The sequence below is a fragment of the Phoca vitulina genome, unplaced genomic scaffold (assembly GCF_004348235.1).
Source record: "Phoca vitulina isolate PV1807 unplaced genomic scaffold, GSC_HSeal_1.0 scaffold36, whole genome shotgun sequence".
In the NCBI taxonomy this organism is placed as follows: domain Eukaryota; kingdom Metazoa; phylum Chordata; class Mammalia; order Carnivora; family Phocidae; genus Phoca; species Phoca vitulina.
In genome coordinates this window covers 13090688-13114547 of record NW_022589739.1, presented here as the reverse complement: position 1 = coordinate 13114547, position 23860 = coordinate 13090688, and the positions used below count along the sequence as shown (strand labels likewise).

The 23860-nt window shown below is 39.3% G+C and overlaps 1 protein-coding gene and 1 pseudogene across 3 annotated transcripts in view; both read left to right on the top strand.

The window, feature by feature from the left end:
* The window catches only part of FCHSD2 (FCH and double SH3 domains 2), a 303597-nt gene that overhangs the window by 273116 nt on the left and 6621 nt on the right, over nt 1-23860 (top strand). For all 3 annotated transcript variants that reach the window (XM_032427144.1, XM_032427142.1, XM_032427143.1), the window contains 5 exons: nt 1962-2123; nt 17005-17139; nt 22558-22641; nt 22762-22939; nt 23240-23460. In XM_032427144.1, the coding sequence (XP_032283035.1) occupies nt 1962-2123; nt 17005-17139; nt 22558-22641; nt 22762-22939; nt 23240-23460 (780 nt within the window). The remainder of the gene's footprint in view (nt 1-1961; nt 2124-17004; nt 17140-22557; nt 22642-22761; nt 22940-23239; nt 23461-23860) is intronic.
* LOC116646226 lies at nt 16068-16601 on the top strand (annotated as a pseudogene).

Here is a 23860-nt window from a genome sequence, read left to right as displayed (position 1 = left end):
GGATTTTTGCAAGGCTATTTACCAAATGGTGTACCTCCAAGCTAAAAACTCTAAGATCTGTATGATAGCCAAAACCACTGAATTGTACACTTTAAAATGATTAAGATGGCAAAGTTTATGTAATGTTATGTAATGTGAATTTTATCTCATTTTTTTGTATATTTATTTGAGAGAGAGAACAGGCGAGCAGGGGAGAGGGAGAGAATTTCAAGCAGACCCCCCCGCTGCATGCGGAACCCAATGTGGGGCTCAGTCTCACAACCCTGAGATCATGACCTAAACCGAAATCCAAAGTCAGATGCTTAACCAATTAAGCCACCCAGGCGCCCCAGTTTTATCTCATTTTTAAAAATCTGTATGCTTAAAAATCTTAGGAATGCAAAATAAATTCAGTAATGAGAGCTCAAGTGAAACGAGTCAGAGCTTAGGTCATTTTTTTCTAAGCTCCACGCCTAACATAGGCTTGAACTCACAACCCTGAGATTAAGAGTCACATGCTCGGGGCGCCTGGGTGGCTCAGTTGGTTAAGCGACTGCCTTCGGCTCAGGTCATGATCCTGGAGTCCCGGGATCGAGTCCCACATCGGGCTCCCTGCTCGTCAGGGAGTCTGCTTCTCCCTCTGACCCTCCTCCCTCTCATGCTCTCTGTCTCTCATTCTCTCTCTCTCAAATAAATAAATAAAATCTTTAAAAAAAAAAAAAAAAAAAAAAAGAGTCACATGCTCTACCAACGGAGCCAACCAGGTGCCCGCATAGCTCAGATCAGTTTTGACACCAACTCCCGCAGCTGAGAATCCAGACAGTGGTCGGAATTGCGTTCCAGCAGGATTCAGTGAGCACACTTGTAAAGTCCCACAGAAGGCCATGAAGTGAGGGTTGAAATTTATCAAATAATCAAAATCTTCTTAGTGGAACCTTCAGATGTTGAAGGAAGAGACCACCTCTCTATTATGTGGAACAAGGAAGCTGAATTTACTACTTGCTGAGCAAAAGAGAATCATACTTATAAATACAGTCTCTCTGACCAAACAAAACTAATAGATTGGGTTTTGGAAAGTATGGATTTCAGGGACTGGCAGATTTTCAAAACTGCAGACGTCTTACGGGTGCAGCTGTGCTATCTAGAGATGGGTGGACTGTGGGAAGCAGGGGCGGGAGCCTGACCGGTGGTCATGGCTGGAGTGAGGCTGTCACTGCCCGGCTGCCTTGCAGAGGCTACACTGCTGGATCGGGACAGGTGTAGACTGCTTCTGTGCTTACCTGCTCATGCCTTGGAACACGAGTCGCAGAACAGTCTTTCCGTTTCTGGAATTTGGAGACTAGGAACTTTTTATTTTCTGTCTCTTAACTATTCCTGACAGCTACCTCATAATTTAATTCAGATCTTTACCATGTTGTTCAGTCAGGAGTCATGGAAGTTTTTAACCAGGGGAGTGACATGATGAGATCATTTGCGAACTTGTAAGTCCGGGAGATGGGTTAGAAGGCTCTGGAACATGCTAGATTTTAGGATGTTCTGAGGCATAGCCTTATTAAAAGGAGAAGAATGCAGACTTCATGGTGTATCTTCCCGTTCGTAAGTTCTGTTTGATGTATCTTGTCAAAATGCAAGTGTGCCATTTGCCCTCATTTCTGTTCCTGGGTTTCCTCCCCTCTCTCCAAGTGAAAAATTAACATCTATGCCAAGGTAGCATTGCCAGTGAATAAGAATAATCAAGATTATTCTAATTAATAAATCAGAAATAACTTTAAAAAAACACATTGATTTGAGGAAAAAATGCCTTGATTTCTTTCTTTCTTTTTTTAATTTAGGCTCAAATTAAGATTTATTTTTTTTATTTTTTTATTTGTTTTTATTTTTTTAAATTTTATTTTATTATGTTATGTTAGTCACCATACAATACATCATTAGTTTTTGATGAAGTAATCCACGATTTCTGACCATTTTCTTGGTTTTCTTAGATAATTAAGTTGAAAGCTGAAGCCCGGCTGGACCTGCTAAAGCAGATAGGTGTTTCTGTGGACACGTGGCTGAAGAGTGCAATGAATCAAGTAATGGAAGAACTGGAAAATGAACGATGGGCTCGCCTTCCTGCAGTGACCAATAATGGCACTTTACACTCGGTAGGGTTTCTCTTCTTGGCTGTGATGGGCAGACTTTCATTGAAGGATGCCATTCTCTGACTATGTAGCCAAACCTGAAAATAGCCAAAATTTAAAAGAAAAAATAATGGTTTTGCTAGCAGTTTGGTTTCTTTTCTTTAGCCTATCACTAGTTGAGTTAAACTTGGTGCAGCAAAGGAAAAAAGTCATGCTTTTTTTTTTTTTTTTAAATGTGCAGTAAAGAACATATTATAACTTGTTGGTTTATTCATGCCACTTTAACAAACTCGTTATCCCATTCATGAAGTAGATATGCTTCTTGTCCGGAAGTAGCAGAATAAAAATTTTAATCTAGTGTTTCTGAAGTGCTCAGAGGTCTTCTGTAGTACAAATGAAAACAAACATGCAAAGAGTCATAAACAGTCTCAAAGAAGGGAAAGGAGCACTTTTAGTTTGTGGCTTGTTTAACCTGATTGATTCACAAGGGCTTTGCGCTCTGCTTGCTGTATGTTTCATCAGAGACATAGGGCAGGGATGGTGTGACAAACGAGGCCAGAGCTCAAGCCAGTGTTTTCTTTCTCCAAGTCCAGGGCTCTTCCCACTCTGATGTCATCCAGTTCCATCTCAGTTTTTCATGTTGGAGATCTGAATGCCAGAAAAGTTCAGTGGTTTGCCTGTTATTACCTAAGTGGATATATGATTTCTAGGTGGTCAGACAAAGTAGTTCCTGCTGCTGCCTCCCCATCCATTACTCTCTCTCTCATCCTCTTTATTTCCTCATGGCATTTATTACAGTCTGTACTTGTCTTCTTTGTTTTCTTTGTCTGTCTTCCTCTCTGGAATGTAATTTCCATGTCTGCCTGATTCACTGCTCAGCACAGCCAAGTGCCTGGCACATAGTAGGTACTCAATAAATATCTGTTGAAGGATGAAATGAAAGAATGGATGGACGAACAGATGGAATAGTGGCAAACTAAAAGCTAAAACTTTAATCTCTCAACTTCCTACTGTATCCATAGTGCCTCTTCGGTGGTTGTGTCCTTCAGATAAAAGGCATCCTTGCTAGAGAAATTGGCTAAAGTTTAAGAACATTCCTGAAAGTTTTGTCAATTTTTTCACATAGCATTCTGATTTTCTAATGGGAATACACTTGCACATTTAAAAAAGATTGGGTGTGCATTTTAAGGAAAAGCAGTCTATTGAAAGTTTATTTTTATTTCATTATTAATGGTTATCCAGCTAGGGAAAGTAGGCACACATCACCCACTTGACTTTGGGGTTAGAAGAGCTTGCCCCATTTTCAGTACAACAGAGTTGCTCCGTATCATGGAATATCTCCTTCTAATGCATCTTTTGAATGTCACAATTCCCATCTACTTGAGGTTATTTTGTTGTACAGAATTTAGGATGACAGCAGATTCGAGGCACAAACTTACTTTCAGCTTCTTCAGTGGCACTGTTGGCAACCAGTCAGACACACGATTTCCCTTGGATTAGTACCTGTTCTAACTAAATCAACTGGGCAGGCATTTATCCCCTCGGTATGTGCCTACGTCCCGTGCATATTGGAAATGAGCAGGACTTGATCTCTCTCCTTGAAGAGCATAGCTGGTAGAGCAGACAGACCTTTATAGATCTTAGTGATACGTGGCAGTGTGTGACTGGGCTGCTCTGTGCCAGACCTGAAATTGCTTCCTCCTAACTCATCAATACCTTGGGAAGAAAGTCACTTCTCTCTGGGTTTCAGAGAGAAAGTTAAGGTAAATGATTCTAAGATCCCCTCCAATTCCAAAATTTTATGATTTTGTGAAATGCTCTCAAAAAAACTCAATACCAAATAGAAAAATAGGAAAGATGTTTGCCCCATGAAGGAAATGATAGTTGAATAGTCCTTGAAGAATTTCAACAGGAGATAAAGAAGGGCTTCTGAGTGTGAAGAAAGGAAACGAAGGAGATATGCCTAGTACAGTATGTCAATGAGTAGTACGTTCTGATAGTACGTGTTGAGAACTGTCCAAAGATATCAGCTCATCTAGGAACATCATATCCTCTGTGAAGGGAGCATTTCACAATCCCTTCCCACTCTTTCCTTCCCTCTACTCAGTATTACGGAGCCTGTGTCATCCCGTGTTCAGCTGAAGGATGTATTTTGTGGAAGCTCTACTAACAATACAGTAATGCCCCTCTTATTCATGGTGTCACTTTTCCTGGTTTCAGTTACTATGGTCAACCATGGAAGCAGCTATCTGGAAGCAGATGATCCTCCTTCTGACTTAGTGTCAGAAGGTCAGTAGTAGCTTAATGCTGCAGTGCCTACATCATTCTCCTCACTTCATCTCATCACGTAGGCATTTTATCATCTTACATCATCACAAGAAGGGTGAATATAGTACAATAAGATATTTTGAGAGAGAGAGAGACCCACATTCACGTAACGTTTATTACAGTATATTGTTGTAATTGTTATATTTTATTATTAGTTGGTTATTTATCTCTTACTGGGCCTAATTTATACATTAAACTGTAGCATAGGTATGTATGTGTAGGAAAAAACATAGTCTATTATAGAGTTTGGTACTGTGGTTTCAAACATCCACAGGGGGTCTTGGAACGTATTCCCCACGGATAAGGAGGAGAGGCTTAGATGTAGGCACAAAATAGCTTAATGAAGTCCCAGTATTTATTTAACCTGCTTTTAAATGACAGCACTGAAATAATTTAGTGGAGTTTGTATCTCCTCACACTGGCAGCTAGCTAGCTAGGAGCATGCAGCAGAAATACACATCTGGGGACCAAATTATTCCATTGTAGGTGCCAACGAAAGCATTAGTCATCAAGTTTAGAGTTCCCTTCCATCTGGAAAACATGGTTAATTCTAGTGTTAGACATTAACAGTGTAAAGGGCCTTGTTAGAAGATAAATGTGCTAAAAACATACAGTCTATTTACCTTATAGAATAAGGAAGAAACTAAACTTAGTTGGATATTAACTCTTTGCCTTCTGTATTATGCTCTAGTATAGAATATAGGATTCGGAAGAAAAAGAGAAAAAGAATCACAGAATATAGCAACATTTTCTAAAAGAAGAGCAGTCTGCTAATACAGTTATTCAATTGATGGTTAACTAGAGCTTATACATAACCACCTGTGGTTAGATTGCTACCAGTAGCCCAGTCAGCCTTTCTGTCCATCATTCGTCCCTTCTCTTATTTTCCTTTCTTCTCTTACTCAAAAGCCCATACCCAGTTTACAACCTAATTTTGAAATTGTATTGATTTTAGAATAGAAAAAGTTTTATAACTAAATTACAAAAAAGATTAGAAAGTTCAGTGGAGAAGAAAATGACCAAAAGCTCCATTCTTATTAATGCCACTGTTAGCAACTTGATGTAATTCCATCCTCTTTCTATTATTCTTTTTTTTTGTTTAAGATTTTATTTTTCATTTATTTGAGAGAGAGAGAGTGAGCAGGGTGTGGGGGGGAGCTGAGGGAGAAGGAGAAGCAGGTTCCCCACTTAGTAGGGAGCCCGAAAAGGGCCGATCCCAGGACCCCAGGATCATGACCTGAGCCGAAGGCAGATGCTTAACCAACTGAGCCACCCAGGCACCCTAGTATTCTTTTTTTAAAATATATTTATCTTAATAATGTTAATTTTGTATATTTTTCCATCTAACATTCCATTTTGCTGGATGATCTCCGTAATCTTCCTTTTAATGTCTGCATAGTATTCAATCAAGAAAGCATACAATAATTCACTTAACTATTCTTTTATAGGTTCAATATTTGGATTGCTTTAAAGATATTCTAAATAAATAATACTCTAAAAATATTTGTGTACATATTTCTTTTTTCCATACAGGGGATTTTTTCTGTAATATAGATTCTTAGAAGTAGAATTAGTAAGTCAGGGGTGCCTGGCTGGCTCAGTCAGTGGAGCGTGCAACTCTGGATCTCAGGGTTGTAAGTTTGAGCCTCACATTGGATATAGAGATAACTTAAAAATAAAAAATAATTAGGTCAGAGATTTATAGTTCTTTGTTTAAGATTGGTTTCTGTTCTTTGAATTATTTTCCCCTACGTTCTCAAACTATAGCTGACAGTGTTTACATGACTTCTTGTCTCCAGCCATTTCCCCCAACTATTATACACAGACATCCTGACATCCACTTTGTTGTGCAGCCTCCCTAAGAGTGTGAGCATTTTGCAGAGTTGCATAGAAATAAATTGACTTCCCTCATTGTGAAGACCATGCTGAATAATGTGTTTGAAAGGCAAGGAAATTAAATATTTTTAACCATCAGGATAGTGGTTTAGTTTCCATCTGCCTCATTAATGCCTAATAGTCCTCACAGTATAATGGGCTTTGTTTTTGAAATACGAAAATCTGTTTTGGGCTTGCACTAATCCCAAAGAAAGGAAACAGTGGATTTTTGTAATAAAATAAATGTAAACTGTAGAAAATAATAGAATACACCTGCAAAAATCTTCAGGCACTTCTCTATTTATAGTTTTTCCAAATGGGCAGTAGTCTTTTTATTGAATTAAACTCTATACCCAAATAGCCCACACTATTAGTGAAACTGACATTTCATATTTTCAGTAGGATTAATTTAATTCAATTCAGCAGGCATATATTGAACCTGCACTGCTCATGAGACCCTTTGCTAGGTGCTGGGAGTTATCAAACTGAGTATAATGTCTGCTGAGTTTGTATCCACAGATTGAAAGAACCAGTCTCACGGACAGCTGAGACCAAAAGATGGTCATTGAAAAGATGTGGAGAATTTCACTTCTAAGAGAAGTTCTTTGACTTTCTGCATAGCCATAATAACAAGTAAAGTGCCTGACATAAATCCTTATACATAGTACATGTTCAAAAATATTAATCCAAACTTCAAGATAAGTAGTTTAATTCTACCAACTAAGCTTAAAATACTACTAAAAGGAGGGAGTTCATAGATAAAGCATCTATTCTGTACCAGGTACTAGCTCAGGCACATTCGTACATTATGTCAATTAATGATCACAAGGGACACTTGGGTGGCTCAGTCAGTTAAGTGTCTGCCTTTGGCTCAGGTCATGATCCTAGAGTCTGGGATGGAGTCCTGAATCGGGCTCCCTGCTCAGTGGGGAGCCTGCTTCTCCCTCTGCCTGCCTCTCTCTCTCTGACAAATAAAATCTTAAAAAAAAAATAACGATCACAATGATTCTGACTGTATTGCAGATGAGGAGATAGACGTAGAAGAATTAGATATCTTGCCCAATGGCACACAGCTAGTGGGGAGAGAGCTAGGATTTGAACCCAGATACATCTGCCTCTAAAGCCTTGCTCTTTACCATACTTCCTTACTCTGTGGATGGCCCTTTATTCCTTTAACCTTCTCCATGATGCAGTGTAATTGCTGTGCATTCCTTTTTTTCTTTTCTTTTTTCTTAGCTTCTGTTGAATCATCATTGAGTGTCCTATTTTCAATGTAATTAATGGTCTTGTAGCATCTTCAAGTACTCTGTGGCCCATTGCCATTAAAATTCCCAAGCTTTGGGACCTCTGGGTGGCTCAGTTGGTTAAGCATCTGCCTTTGACTCAGGTCATGATTCCAGGGCCCTGGGATCGAGTCCCACATTGGGCTCCCTGCTCAGCAGAGAGCCTGCTTCTCCCTCTGCCTGCCGCTCCCCCTGCTTGTGCTCTCTCTCTCTCACAAATAAAATCTTTAAAAAAATAAAAATAATAAAATTCCCAAGCTTTATTGCTATTTTTTCATAGTTTTCCTCAGGTACAATTGATATATAATAGGTTGCACATATTTAAAGTGTACAATTGATATATTTTGACTTATGTATACACCAGTGAAAACCTTGCCACAATTAAGATAATGAACATATCCACCACCCTGTTTCCTCATGCTCCTTCCAGCCCTTCACTCAACCACTGATCTGCTCTCATTATGGATTAGTTTGCATTTCCTAGAATTTTGTATAAGCAGAATCATACAATATGTACCCCCCCTTTTTTTTTTGTCTGCTTTCACTCAGCATGATTATTTTGAAGATCATACATCTTGTTGCATGTATCAGTAGTTCATTGCATTCTTTTATTGCTGAGTAGTATTCCATTGTATGAGTATACCATAGTTTATCAGTTCACCCAGTGATGGGCAATTAAGTTTTGGGGGGACTATTACAAGTAAAATTGCTATGAACTTATATTTTGAGTGGACTAGACAGTGGGTATATGTTTGATATTTTAAGAAACTGCCAAACTGTTTTCCAAAGTGGCTGTACCATTTTACATTCCCATCAGTAGGGTACAGGTGTTCTCGCCCACACTTAGTATGGTCAGTCTTTTTAATTTTAACATTCTGATGAGTGTACAGTAGTGTATCATTGTAATTTTAATTTGCATTTCATTGATAATATTGAGCATCTTCTCATATGCTTATTTGCCATCTGTATATCTTCTTTGGTGAAGTGTCTGTTCAGATCTTTTGCCCATATTTTATTGGGTTGTTTGTTTTCTTTTTTTTTTTTAAAGATTTTTTTTTTTTTTTTTTTTTTTGAGAGAGAGAATGAGAGAGAGCACATGAGAGGGGGGAGGGTCAGAGGGAGAAGCAGACTCCCTGCCGAGCAGGGAGCCCGATGCGGGACTCGATCCAGGGACTCCAGGATCATGACCTGAGCCGAAGGCAGTCGCTTAACCAACTGAGCCACCCAGGCGCCCTGTTTGTTTTCTTTTAAGTTTTGAGAGTTTTTTATATTCTGTGTACAAACCCTTTATCAGATACATGATTATGGCTTGTCTTTTCATTTTAACAATATCTTTCAAGAAGGCAAGCTGGTGCAGCCACTCTAGAAAACAGTATGGAGGTTCCACAAAAAGTTGAAAATAGAGCTACCTTACAACCCAGCAATTGCACTGATGGATATTTACCCCAAAGATACAAATGTAGTGATCCGAAGGGGCACATGCACTCCAATGTTTATAGCAGCAATGTCCACAATAGCCAAACTATGGAAAGAGCCAAGATGTCCATCAACAGATGAATGGATAAAGAAGATGTGGTATATATATACAATGGAATATTATGCAGCCATCAAAAAAATGAAATCTTGCCATTTGCAGCGACATGGATGGAACCAGAGGGTATTATGCTAAGCGAAATAATTCAATCAGAGAAAGACAATTATCATATGATCTCCTGATATGAGGAATTTGAGAAACAAGACAGAGGATCATAGAGGAAGGGAGGGGAAAATGAAACAAAATGAAACCAGAGAGGGAGACAAACCATAAGAGACTTTTAATCTCAGGAAACAAACTGAGGGTTGCTGGAGTGGTGGGGGGTGGGAGGGATGGGGTGGCTGGTGGTGGACATTGGGGAGGGTGTATGCTATGGTGAGTGCTGTGAATTGTGTAAGACTGATGAATCACAGACCTGTACCTCTGAAACAAATAATACATTATATGTTAATAAAAAATAAAAAATGAAAAAAAAAAAAACAAAGTATCTTTCAAAGAGCAGACATTTTTAATTTTGATGAAGTCCAACTTAACTATTTTTTTTCTTTTATGGACCGTGCTATGGTGTGGTGTGGTATGGTAGCTTTGACAAAAAGCTATGATTTCTTTGACAAATCTTTGCCAAACCCAAGGTCATAAAGATTTTTTCCTATATTTTCTTCTAGAAATTTTATAGTTTCAGGTTATACATTTAAATCTGTGGTCCAGTGTGAATTAATCTTTGTATATGGTAAGAAGAATGAGTAAACGTTCCTTTCTATTGTTGAAAAGACTGCCCTTTCTCCACTGAATTACCTTCACATTTTTGTCAAAAATCAATTAACCATGTATGTGTGGGTTTATTTTCGGACTTCTTCCTCATTCATCTGTTTATCTAGCTTGATGCCAATACTATACTGTTTTGATTAATGTAACTTCATAATTAGCCTTTCAGTTAGGTAGTGTAAATCCTTCAACTTCTCACTCTCTTTTTTTTTACTTTTAAATCCAGTCTAGTTAACCTCTAATTTTCTTCTTCTTTCTCAAGGTTGTTTTTGGGTTTTTTTAAGATTTTATTTATTTATTTGAGAGAGAGAATGAGAGAGAGAGAGCACGAGACGGGGGAGGGTCAGAGGGAGAAGCAGACTCCCTGCTAAGCAGGGAGCCCGATGTGGGACTCGATCCCGGGACTCCAGGATCATGACCTGAGCCGAAGGCAGTCACTCAACCCACTGAGCCACCCACGCGCCCCGTTTCTCAAGGTTGTTTTGGATAATCTGTGTCTTTTGCATTTCCATATTAATTTAAAATCAGTTTTCTACCTACCAGATAGAAAACCTACCCGGATTTTTTTAAATAGGATTGTGATGAATCTTTAGATCAGTTTGAAGACAGTTGATATTTTAACAATGTTGAGTCTTCCAATCCATTAACATAATACCTCTCCACTTATTTAGGTCTTTTATTTTGCTCAGCAATATTTTGTAGCTTTTAATATATAGGTCTTGCACATCTTTTTTCAGACATAAGTATTTTATAGTTTTTGGTGCTATTGTAAATGGTTTTTTATTTTAATTTCCAATTGTTCATTGCTAACACATAGAAATATGATTGATTTTTGCATATTGATCTTATATCCTGAAAACCTGCTAAACTCATTTATTAGTTATAATAGCTTTTGTGTATGTCCTTTATGTAGATAATCATGTCACCTGCATATTAAGAGATTTTTAGGGGCGCCTGGGTGGCTCAGTCGTTAAGCGTCTGCCTTCAGCTCAGGTCATGATCCCGGGGTCCTGGGATTGAGCCCCGCGTCAGGCTCCCTGCTCCGCAGGAAGCCTGCTTCTCCCTCTCCCACTCCCCCTGCTTGTGTTCCCTCTCTCACTGTGTCTCTCTCTGTCAAATAAATAAATAAAATCTTTAAAAAAAAAAAAAGACATTTTTACTGCTTCCTTTTTTCCCCTTACCGTAACAGCTAGAATCTCCAGTACAATGCTGAATTGAAGTGGTGAGAGCTGACAGATGTCCTTGCCTTGTTTCTGCACTTAGGGAGAAAGCATTCAGTCTTTCACCATTAAGTATGATGTTAACAGTAAGGTTTTTGTAGATGCCCTTTACCATGTTGAGGAGTTTCCTCTATTCCTATTTAGTTTGCTGATAGCAGTGGATGTTGAATCTTGTCAAATGATTTTTCTTTTTTAGTTTATTTATATCATAGATTGCATTGATGATTTTTCAGCTATTAAACAAACTTTGCATTACTGATAAACTCCACTTGACTCATGATATATTACCCTTTATATATTTAGTGGAATTGATTTGTTAAAATTTCCATAAGCATTTTTGTATTTCTGTTCATGGCAGATACTAGTCTATAGTTTGCTTCTCTTGTAATGCTTGTTTTACAGTGATTTGAAAAGTATCCTTTCCTCTTCTATTTTCTGGAAGCTTAGAATTGTGTAGAATTTTTTCTTCCTTAAATATTTGCTATAATTCATCAGGGTAGTTATCTGAGCATAGAGTTTTCTTTGTGGAAGTTTTTTGTTTTTTTTTTAACAAACTCAATTTCTTTAGTAGATAGAGGATTATTCAGGTTTTTCTTCTTGAGTGGACTTTGATAATTTATTTGTGTCTTTCAGGGAATTTGTCCATTCTAAGTTGGCCGACTTTATTGAAACAAATTGTTTATAATATTCCTTTCTTATTCTTTGATTATCTAGAGACTCTGTAGTGTGGCATCGCTTCTCATTCTTTTTTTTTTTTTAAGATTTTATTTATTTATTTGACAGAGAGAGATACAGTGAGAGAGAGAGAACACAAACAGGGGGAGTGGGAGGGGGAGGAGAAGCATGCTTCCCGCCAAGCAGGGAGCCCGATGCGAAGCTCGATCCCAGGACCCTGGGATTATGACCCGAGCCGAAGGCAGACACGACTGAGCCACCCAGGCACCCCGCTTCTCATTCTTGATATTGGTTAATTGTGTCTCCACTTTTTTCTTGATCATTCTGCTAGAGTTTATCCATTTGATAGATCTTCACAAAGAAACAGCTTTTAACTTCATTGATTTTTTTTTTTCCCTGTTGTTTTTCTGTTTTCTGTTGTATTGATTTCTGCTCTGGTTTTTATTACCTTTATTCTGATTCGTTTGGATTCCAATAGTTGTTTCCTAAGTTGAGGAAACTGTTTCCCATCCCCCAGGGATCACTGTCCTTCAGTGATGTCCAGTGTTCATATATTTTGAGTTCTGTAGTTGTTTTTGGAAGGAGTTTAAATCTGGTCCTTGATACTCCATCTTATCTGGAAGCAGAAATCTATGTTGCTGATATCTTCAGCATCATCCTCTATAATCTACTTGTGTTATATTTGGAATGATGTTCAATGTGATCACTTCTCTGTCCAAATGAAACTCAGAGGTTCTGCTAGTCAGTTATAAGGAGCTGCCTTCCTCTGTATTGAATATCACCAGATTCTTTATGTAATTTCTTCTTTCCTCATCAAAAAAAAAAAAAAAAAGGAGTAATGATTTATTAAGTACCTTCTATGAATCCAGCATGTGTTATGGGTTTAAATATGTTACCTCTGGGGCGCCTGGGTGTCTCAGTCGTTAAGCGTCTGCCTTTGGCTCAGGTCATGATCCCAGGGTCCTGGGATGGAGCCCCACATTGGGCTCCCTGCTCAGCTGGGAGCCTGCTTCTCCCTCTCCCTCTGCTGCTCCCCCTGCTTGTGCTCTCTCTCTCTCTCTCAAATAAATAAATAAATAAATCTTTAAAAATAAATAAATAAATAAGTTACCTCATTTAATCCTTATGATAACCCTATGAAGTAGTAATTGTCTTCATTATAAGATAAAGTAATTGAAGCTGAGAAGGTAAATAATTTGCCGGAGGTCACACAACAGTAAGTGGTATAGTCAGCTTTCACACTCAAGTCCGTCAGACCAGAGGACCCAGTATTGCTTTCTAGCTCATTACAGTACCATAAAGTTGAGGAAACCCTTCAGAGGTTGTTTTGCTGAATACAAAGAGACAGCTACTAATACCAACTCAGAAAGCTTTTTCTTATCTGCCCCTGCAAAGAGAGTAAGCATTTTACAACATCTAAGAAAGGAAAAACATTAGTACAGCTAGAAAGAATAGTTTTAATTGAAGTTCTGTCAGGTGGCAGGAAGGAAAAGGGCTAAGAGAGCTATTGTTAAGAAACAGGAAGAATGTGATTTTAGAAATGCTGGGTCAAGAAAACATTGTAACAGTGAAGTTACAGAGGGTGAAAGAGGGAAAAAGCAGAAGTTATTCAGCAGTGACATACTTTGGAAAGCTGCTGGAGCGATGAAAAAGCACATGGCCCTGACCCCCGTTGCTGTCACTGAAACTTTTCATTCCCTTCCATGAGAATCAGACAATGAACTCAGAATAAAGGGGAAAGAAAAGAATGTTTAGTATCAGTGTTGCCAAGATAAAATGTTTTGGATTGATTCCCAGTGCCACAGCACAGTGCATATTAACATTCCTTATATATTTTTGGAAGCATATTCTACCCACATTGGCTCTAATTTTAGTTTTTATAGATGTATGGGTGTTTTGTGTTGTTCTGTTGCAATGCCTGGTTATGGATTTTTTTTTTAAATGTCTGTAACCTCTACTAGAGTACGAAAGCTGTGTCTTCTAAGTATATGTAAATATGTTTACCTTTTATGGCAGTTTCTAGCATGTGATCCTCATCTTTTATATGACACAATGCCCTTTTGGAAAGTGATGGTATCATAGCCTGAGATGATTTGAAAGGTCAAGATTTGAGTCTTACTTTGTCATTGACGTGACTGACCATAGATGAATTATTTGTAAGATGAGGCACATGATTATCTCATTCAAATGTGAAGAATTTCCAGGAATAGTTATAAATGAGAATATTACAAGGGCTTTGAAATGTAGGCAGTACATTTGACAGGAAATATGTGCCATTTATTCTTTTAGAAGGCTCTATAGAATTTTATAGAGTCAGTTTTATTTTATTTATTTTTTTTTTAAGATTTTATTTATTTATTTGATAGAGAGACAGCGAGAGCAGGAACAGAAGCAGGGGGAGTGGGAGAGGGAGAAGCAGGCCTCCCACCAAACAGGGAGCCCGATGTGGGACTCGATCCCAGGACCCTGGGATCATGACCTGAGCCGAAGGCAGACGCTTAACGACTGAGCCACCCAGGTGCCCTAGAGTCAGTTTTAAATGTTAATAATTACTCAAGAGAAATCACTTTAATTCATTAAGAAGTAGAATTGGACAATATAGGCAGCCTCTATGTTGCAACTCGCTGAATGCTAGGGAGTCTTGACCTTCTGCAAACACCTCTTCCTATTCAGAGGCCCCCCTGCACATTCAGCATTTAGTGGTGGCAGTTTCTCCACTCTAGAGTATGAGCTCCTGCAAAGCAAACTGTGTCCTTCGTTTCATGTCTACGAGCCTGGCACAGTGTTCAGCTTATTGTGGGGATTTGATATTTCAGTTATTCTTTCTATTGTGAGGCCCAATTCTGACTGTTCAGTCCTTCTATCTTTAATGTTGTAAACATGCATGCCTTTGCATATTTGAACATGGGAAAAAGTAGCTAAATAAATGCTTTTGTGTAACTAAAGACAAACTTTGCCTGTTTTGTTTCCTGTTTGTTGGATTTTTAGTTTAAAAAGTAAGATATTCTAATAGTTCAGATAGTACAGAGGTACATAAAACACAAGTCAGCCATCTCTATTCTCCGGTCTTTGTTTTTCTTACTCTGCCTCCCCCTGTCAGATATTTATGTTCATATAAATACTATTTGTACTTTAATATTATGAATAGTACTCTAGGCAAATACATTTTTTTACCCAGTTCCTGAATACTACACTGAAAGTGAACAACAGAATCATCATACAGATACAGAATGGTTGTGAGGGCACCTTGTTTACCTTCATGGCCTTGCGGGCACAGCTGCTGCCCAGCCTCACAAGAGAACATTGTACCACATATTGTAGCCTGGGCAAAGGTCAAAGTTTAAAGTATGGTTTCTCCTCAGTGTGTGTTGCTTTCATACCATTGCAAAATTGAAAAATTATAAGTCAAACCATTTTAAGTTGGGGACCATCTGTAAATTAAATGAGATATTCGTCACTTTATTTTTACAAAATAGTCTTTGTTTTAGGTGGTTTTGCCCAACTGTAGGCTAATGTAAGTGTTCTGAGCGTGTTTAAGGTAGGCTAGGCTAAGCTATGATGTTCGGTAGGTTAAGTGTATTGAATGCATTTTTCAACTCAGGATATTTTTCAACTTACGATGTGTTTATTTGGACATAACCCCATTGTAAGTTGGGTAAGATCTATAGTTTTACCTCCTGATGCTTTTATTTCTCCATAAGGGATTCATAAAAGTGAAATTGCTAGATCAGGTGATATGTTTAGTTTTTAATTGCAGTAGGCCGGTGTTGTTTTTTTAAGGATGTATCAGTTTACATTTCTATCAACAATAGAGGAAAGCCTGTTTCTCCAAATCCTTGGTATCTTTAGAAATCTTTCTAACGTTTCCCCATATGATCAGTTTAAAATGGTAAGAGGCTGGGGCACCTGGGTGGCTCAGTCGTTAGGCATCTGCCTTTGGCTGGGGTCATGATTCCAGGGTCCTGGGATCGGGCCCCACGTCAGGCTCCTTGCTCGGCGGGAGGCCTGCTTCTCCCTCTCCCACTCCCCTGCTTGTGTTCCTGCTCTCACTGTGTCTCTCTCTGTCAAATAAAATCTTTAAAAAAATAATAATAAATAATAAAAAAGAAAATGGTAAGAGGCCTTTATTAGTATTTAACAGTGAAAAGAGAAAGGACACTGATAAACATTTCTTATATATTTGAAAGACATTTTACTCTTGTTTTTGTTTTTTTGTTTTTTGTTTTTTGTTTTTTTAAAAACCTGGTCCTTTCAGGGCCCCTGGCTGGCTCAGTCAGTGGAGCATGCGACTCTCGATCTTGGGGCTGTGAGTTTGAGTCCCACATTGCATGTAGAGATTACTTAGAAATAAAATCTGCTTTCCGCCATCTCTCTGTGTCGCCATCATGATGCACATGAATGTCCTGGCAGATGCCCTCAAGAGCATTAACAATGCTGAAAAGAGAGACAAACGCCAGGTTCTTATTAGACCATGCTCCAAAGTCATCCTCTGGTTCCTCACGGTGATGATGAAGCATGGTTACATTGGTGAATTTGAAATCACTGATGATCACAGAGCTGGGAAAATTGTTGTGAACCTCATGGGCAGGTTAAACAAGTGTGGAGTGATCAGCCCCAGATTTTGATGTACAACTGAAAGATCTAGAAAAATGGCAGAATAACCTGCTCCCATCCCGCCAGTTTGGTTTCATTGTCCTGACAACCTCAGCTGGCATCATGGACAGTGAAGAAGCAAGACAAAAACACAGGAGGGAAAATCCTGGGATTTTTTTTCTGGGGATACATTCATGCAAATAAAATGCCTCAATGGAGAAAGAAATAAAATAAAATCTTAGGGGCACAGCTGGTTAAGCACCAACTCTTGGTTTTGGCTCACATCATGATCTCAGGGTCGTGAGATTGAGCCCCATGTCGGGCTCCATGCTGGGCATGGAGACTGCTTAAGACTCTCTCTCTCCCTCTGCCCCCCGCCCCACTCTCACATGTGCATGCAGGCGTGCTCTCACTCACTCTCTCAAAATAAAAATAATAAAAATAAAATCTTAAAAAAAAAAACTGGTCTTTTCATAACAGGAAAAATACAAGTGAGAATAGATACTTTTTTTCTATGTGCAGTTGAGTAAGTAAATTATATTTTGAAACAATCAGGTTTTAAGTGTTTTTTCCTGCTTTCAACCATTTTCTTGAAGTAAGCAAGCTAGCCAATGGCTTCTAATTTTCCCCAGCTTAATGCAGATCCTGAAAGAGAAGAAGGAGAAGAGTTTGAAGACAACATGGATGTTTTTGATGACAGCAGTTCCAGCCCATCTGGCACCTTAAGAAATTATCCACTTACCTGCAAAGTTGTTTATTCCTACAAGGTGTGTATTTCTCTAACCTATTGCTCATATTAAATTGTGGCAACCCTGAAGACACACGTGACTATGTCTACCCAGCCTCACATAGTGTGCTTACTATAAAATTGGTGTTCAGTTAACGTTAGAGACAATATAACATAATAGTGAACGGTCTAGGCTCTGACATCAGACTGCCTGGATAAAAATCCTGTCTCTGCCATTTACAGGCTATCTGACCACACTAGCCCCTTGGTCTCTGTGAGCCTCAGTTTTCTTACCTATATTATGGGGATAATATCAGAGGGCTAGTTTGAAGATTAAGTGAGATAACACTTTTATAGCAAAGCACTTAGTACAGTGCCTGGCATCTAGTAAATTTTTAGTAAATTGAAATCTTACCCTTATTATCAGTTGGATGCTTTGGCACAAGACCCTCCATTAGGAGGATGACCCTCCAAACTGATACTAAAAGAAAATTGTTTTACAAAAGTTTTGTTAAACTTTACCTTTCCTAATCTTAATATAACCACCTCTTGTTTCCATGGTAAGCAGGGACCTAGATAAATAGATGCCAGAATTTCAAATCCTGATTTGGTGTAATAGTTTTTCATCTCTCTCACCCCTGCTCTACTTACACATAAATTTTTTACTCATACAAAGTACATTGAATTTCCCTCCACTCATCTAGTCCATCAACCAGCCCTGTTGACTCTACCTCCAAAACATATCCTGAATCCATTCACTTTTCACCATCTTGGTCTAGGCCATTGTTTCAATTACTGTAAAAGAAAAACAACAACAACAACAAAAACCCATAATTGGTATCCCTTCTACATACTTACCTCCCTCCCAACAGTCCATTGTTCACTTTGCAGCCAAAATTATCTTTAACAAATAAAGGAGATTATTTTATTCCCTTGCCTAAAAACTTTTTATAAGCTTTCCATCACACATAGGAAAACAAACTCTTCCCTAGAGTTTATAATGTTCAGATTGATCTGGCCCCTTACGGTCTCCCTAGCTTCGTGTCAGACCATTCTAACCAACCCACTCACCACCCATTAGCCACCGTGGCACCATGCTCCTTCCTAACTTGACAACTTTGCACTTGCTGCTCCCTCTACCTAGAACCATCTTTCCCCAGATTTTGGTTGGCTGCATACTGCTCTTCATTGAGGCTTAGCTCAAATAGTGCCTCCTCAGGTCTCCCCTGACAACCTAATAAAAGCCAAATTCTCATTCACTACTCTCTTCCCATTGCCCTTTTCCCTCTTTTATTTACTATCTAGCACTTACCACCAGCCAAACTTAATCTTATTTGTTTTTATATTTCTTTGTCTTGATTCTGCACTAAAGGTCCATAAAAGCAGAAACCCGGTCTGTATCCGTGTGCCTTGTCTGTGTGTCTCCAGCTGCAAGCCGGTACCTGGCACACGGCAGGTCCTCAGTAAATAATTGTGGGATAAATACATGAATGATATAAGGAAGGCATAAACAAATGAATCCTCCTCTGGCTCCCATGCTGATGGACACCCAATGCTTAAGGGACAACAACAGAAGAAGTGTCTGGAAAGAATCTTTAACAGCCATACATGGGGGACAGTCTCACTCCCACTGTCCCTGGATGGCCACAGCTTGGCAGTATATACTCTTCAACATCAGTGATTCCCAGACTTTTTAGTTTAACATCCTTTCATTATATACTTAAATTATGAATACTTCCTCTTTTCTAAAAGAGGAAGTAAACTATTTTGATAATGTTTTGAAAATTTCAAAGCATCTTCTGAGATAGTTGGAAAGGTGTTACAGAGTATTATAAAACTAGGGTTGGGAATGTTTTCTCATCTCACCTCTCAATATTATATTTACTTTGAAGTTCCAGAATTTAAAATTTAAGGTCCTTAAATGGAGAGGATCCCAAGAGGCTGAGTGATTATAAATAGCTCACATCCCTCCAGCATTCCCTCTATTGGCATATGCCAGGCATGTCCCTATGATAAAGCAGACTATAAAAATCTATTTAACTAGTTCGTCACTGAACAAACATTTATTTAGTGCCTGATAAGTTTCAGGGATGCAAGAATTAATGTGACACAATTCCTGCCCCCCGCCGAATGGATAGTCTGGGGGAAGTAAATATTAAACTGAAAAATAGAATATGTATAAAAACATTTATAGTAGAGGTTAAAACCACTAATTTTTTCCTGTGATGGGAGAAATTTCATAGATGAGGTGGCACTTAAATTAGGTCATGAGTAAGATCTTACTAAATACAGTGAGAAGGGAAAGAGCCTTCTAGGCAAAAAGAACAGTAGATACAGAGACAGAGGTGGATGACAGTATGGGGTGTTCAGGAAATGTTACATTCAGTAGGGGGTGAGCATCAGGTGTAGGGATTAGAGCTGCTGGAAATAAAGATGTTTACTGTTAGTAAAGGGCCTTGGAAACCAGACTGAAGTATGGTTTGTATCCTGGCTGGTGAGAACCTTTGGATGTCCTAAAATCAGATGGGGTTTTTAAGAAGGTAACAACCCTGGTCATGGTATAGACACGGTACAGGATAGATTAAAGAGAAATGAACTATAAGCCTAGAAATGGACTATAAGCCTATAGTCCAGACCTGGAAAGGAGGCCTGGATTAATCTGGTGAGAACAAAGAAAAGTTATATTTAAGGATTAGATTCAAAAGCCTTAAAAATGCTCATAATCTGTGCCCCTACTAGCATATATCTTAAGGAAATGATCCACAACTTAGAAAAAGGTTTTGATACAAAATGTTCTTTCATCATAGTGCTATTTTATAATAGCTTGAAGTTGGCTATCCGATAAGAGAATAGCTAAATTAATTAACCATTCAATAATAATGTATATAAAATATTATCAAGATAATTGAAAATTACATTAATGAGAGTCTTTTTATGTAAGAAGCAATGATAGGTCAGAAGAGTAAGATGCCAAATTACATGTACCTTAAGATTTCGATTATACATATTTCCAGCTTTTCTACAGTGAACATGTATTATTTTAATCAGGAAAAAGCACATTGTTTTCAAAGAAAATGGGAAATTGAGAGAGAGAGTGGTGGGGATGCACCACTTGGCTGCTTCTAGGGTTTGGTTGTCCCTGGGAGTTAGGACTTCAGGGGGCAGTGTAAGAGCATGTGTTTATTTAGTAAGCCCTTCCTGACCACTTTCTCTCTTTAGTTGGGATACATGAGAAGAATTACATTCCCTGCAGTAAGTAAGTCATTCTGCTGGGAACCCTACAAGGGCAAACAACTAAGCAGAGTGCCATGGTAGTTCGTGGTAGTTAGAGAGATGCACAAGCCTTACAACAAAAGGAGGAAGAAGCCACCAGCTCATGGTGGGTGGTCTGGAAAAACATAATAGCTGGGTCTCAAATCATGAGTAATAGTAATAGCTACATATGTGAAGTATTATGTGCCTGGTACCATATTTATGTTATTCTAATCTCTTCAATAACTCAATATGGGAGATATTATCAACCAACCCATTAATTCAACAAATATTAATTGAGCACCTCCTGTGTAACATCCTGTGCTCTTTTCTAGGCTTCAGAATATGGCATTGATGAATACAGACAAAAATCTCTGCCTTCATGAAGCTTACATTCTAATAGGAATAAAAAAGAAAACTGAGGCTCAGAGAGGTCTTATGGTCACTTGCCCTTAGAAACAGACTGAAGCTGGACTTGAACCCAGTCATCTAAGTCTATTCATCAGATGGGAAAGAGGGAGCAGGGCCTGCTGGAAAGAAGGAACAGCCTGGTAAAAGCATAGAGGCAAGGAATAACATGGTGTGTTCCAGAGACTAGGGAATAGTGTGTGGGGCCAAAGCATTGAGAGACCACAGTAACCAAACTCTGTAGAGTCTTGAGATCCATGCAGAGGACTTGACCTTGTCAAGTGGAAGAATTGGTCACTGTTTGGGGATGGTATGATCAACCTAGTATCTGCTGATACTACATAGTAGCACTGAACAACTTGCATGGACCTCTATGACTTTTTTACAAGGGCAACAGTATATTTAAAGGTGTTCTTATCCTTCCTGCTTTGTTCTCACACATTGAAGTCCATTGTGTTGATACTTTTTAAGTCTTCCCATGGAATTAGGGAAAATGTCTTTGTTATATTGTTGCCTTTTGCTGGTATAGTCAAAGCATAGAGAGGTTTCAGATTAGCCAAGAAATTTCACTGGAAAAGCTCTCATGAATAAATGACCTTTTTTCCCTCAATTTTGAAATCAGGTAATTTACTTAAAATTCTGGTCCTGGAGTATTTCTGTAACTGGCCAGCCATTCTCAGTACTATTTGAATATCTCAAGCAGTTGTGGCAACATCCAGAATCTGGGTTTGATGAAATATTACAATGCATGTGAAATGGGAAGTGAGTCTTAATAAAGTGACCCATTTTCTTGCCTTACTTTTGCTTGTGTAACTTGGAGATATTTTACACTTTGAGATTGTGAGATTTGAAAAACTATATGGTCTTATAGTTGCATAGTTGGGACTAATCTTGGGACTTGGGGAACGCTTTTAAGACTGTTCACCAGAGAGCCAGAAGATGCCAGCAGGCCTCTCCCTGCTACATGTGACAAGCAAGTCTCTTTAGGAAACACAGCCACACAGTTTCTCCCCCTGAGAGTTTGCTCTCAGATTCTGCAGTCTCAGGAGCAGTATCTGGTGGCCGGTGCTGGTGGATTCCTGCTGTCAGAGATAATAAAACCATCACAGCAGCTTGCACAATAGCACCTAGGCAGATCAGCCCAGTCTTCACAGTTAAGTTAGAGCGTAATAAATCCAAATTGTGACCCATCTCAGTCATTTCCTTCCCAGCTTTCTTCTCTTGGCCATTGTTTTTCATACAGGGACTCCAGATCAGTTCCAGGCACCGCTCACGCTGTCATCCAGTCCATGCACATAGCTGTTTGCATTCTCACGGTGCGCACCTCCATGGTGCCCTCTGCGCAGTTCCGGTTCAGTGCTTGCTCTGCCTGTGCTTCCCAAATCACCATGGTTCTCAGCTTGCTCATCCCGCACTGACTCCCCCATCCTCCCCAAAATGGCAGGAGTGTCATTTTGAAGAAATGGAGGCATCAGGAAGTTGAGTAACCTAACCAATAGATACATAAGCTGGAGCTGGAGCCCAGGGCCCTGCTTCCAGCACAGTGCTGTACAGTTCACCGCACCTGATGGCCTCCTGAGGTTCCGTTTCTCCAGTTTTTGTTGCAGCTTTATTTTGTTTAGTTTTTTAAAGCAAAACTTCACCTCATTACGATAGTTTTACAAGCCTTAAATTTTTATGTTCAGTATGTTCTTCAAAATCATTTCAATATTTTGATCCCCAGTTTTTGTTATGATCAGCATACATCTGCTCTTTATCTAACCTTTTTAATTTTGTCCATGACCATCCTACATTGCAGGCTTCTCAACCAGATGAGTTGACCATTGAGGAACATGAGGTGTTAGAAGTGATTGAAGATGGAGATATGGAAGACTGGGTAAAGGTATATTCCTTTGCTCATATCGCCCCTTCTTGTGACATTTTTAGGAGTTTGTTTTGGTTTTGGTTTTGCCCTGTCCAGATTGTGTGTGCAAACCTATTTTGTCACATGTCTTTTACTCAGGCTCGAAATAAAGTTGGCCAAGTGGGTTATGTGCCAGAAAAGTACCTACAGTTTCCCACCTCGAACAGTCTACTGAGCATGCTGCAGTCCTTGGCTGCTTTGGACAGTCGGTCCCACACATCCAGCAATTCCACGGAGGCCGAGCTCGTTTCAGGCAGCCTCAACGGAGATGCCAGTGGTAAAGACGGAAACAAGGCACTCTTTATTTGGTCACATTTGGCCTAAGCAGTATTGCCCTGGAGTCAGCCTTCAGTGGGTTAAAAAGCAAAACTTTATTCCTGTTTTATGTTTTCTGTTATTTGGTCACATTTATCCTGTACAGTAGAACCCTGAAGTAGATCTTCAGTAAGTCAAAAAATTACAGCTGTACTCTTACCCTGTATGATGGTCTTTTAGTTGTCACATGGGCGTAGGGGTGGTTGCGAAAGTAACCTGGCTGTCCATGTCCTTATGCATTTTTCTCCCTTTTGCTACCTAGTCTGTTTCGTGAAAGCACTTTATGACTATGAGGGCCAGACAGATGATGAATTATCCTTTCCTGAGGGAGCAATCATCCGAATCTTGAACAAAGAAAACCAGGATGACGATGGCTTCTGGGAAGGGGAATTCAGTGGGCGGATTGGAGTTTTCCCATCGGTGCTAGTGGAAGAACTTTCATCCTCAGAGAACGGTGATACTCCGCGGGTGAGAGAGATTCAGGTACGTGAGAGGGGAGAAAGCTGAATTAAAAGGTGTTTAAAGAAAATAACCCCCGAGGGGTGGTTGACCCATGCAAACGTGGGCTACAGTCTCAGCCCCGCCTTCCCACTCCAGTCCTCTGTTGCCAGGTTTCTGCAAAACTGAGTTTGGAAAAGCAGAGACTCACCAACCCGGCTCCTGGCTAATGGCCGTATTACACCTCCATTTGCCTGCTTTTTGTGCTCTGAATCAGTTAACCGAAAGGATAAATTGTATATGACATACAAAAGAATGGTTTGGTAGGGAGAAAGAAAGAAACCAGAGGGGGAATGTATTGTCTCCGGGCTTAGTTTAGGTAGTGAAAATACTGCTCTTTCTCTCCATCACGGGCAGAGCCTGCCTGCCAGTCCTTTTCAGAGAA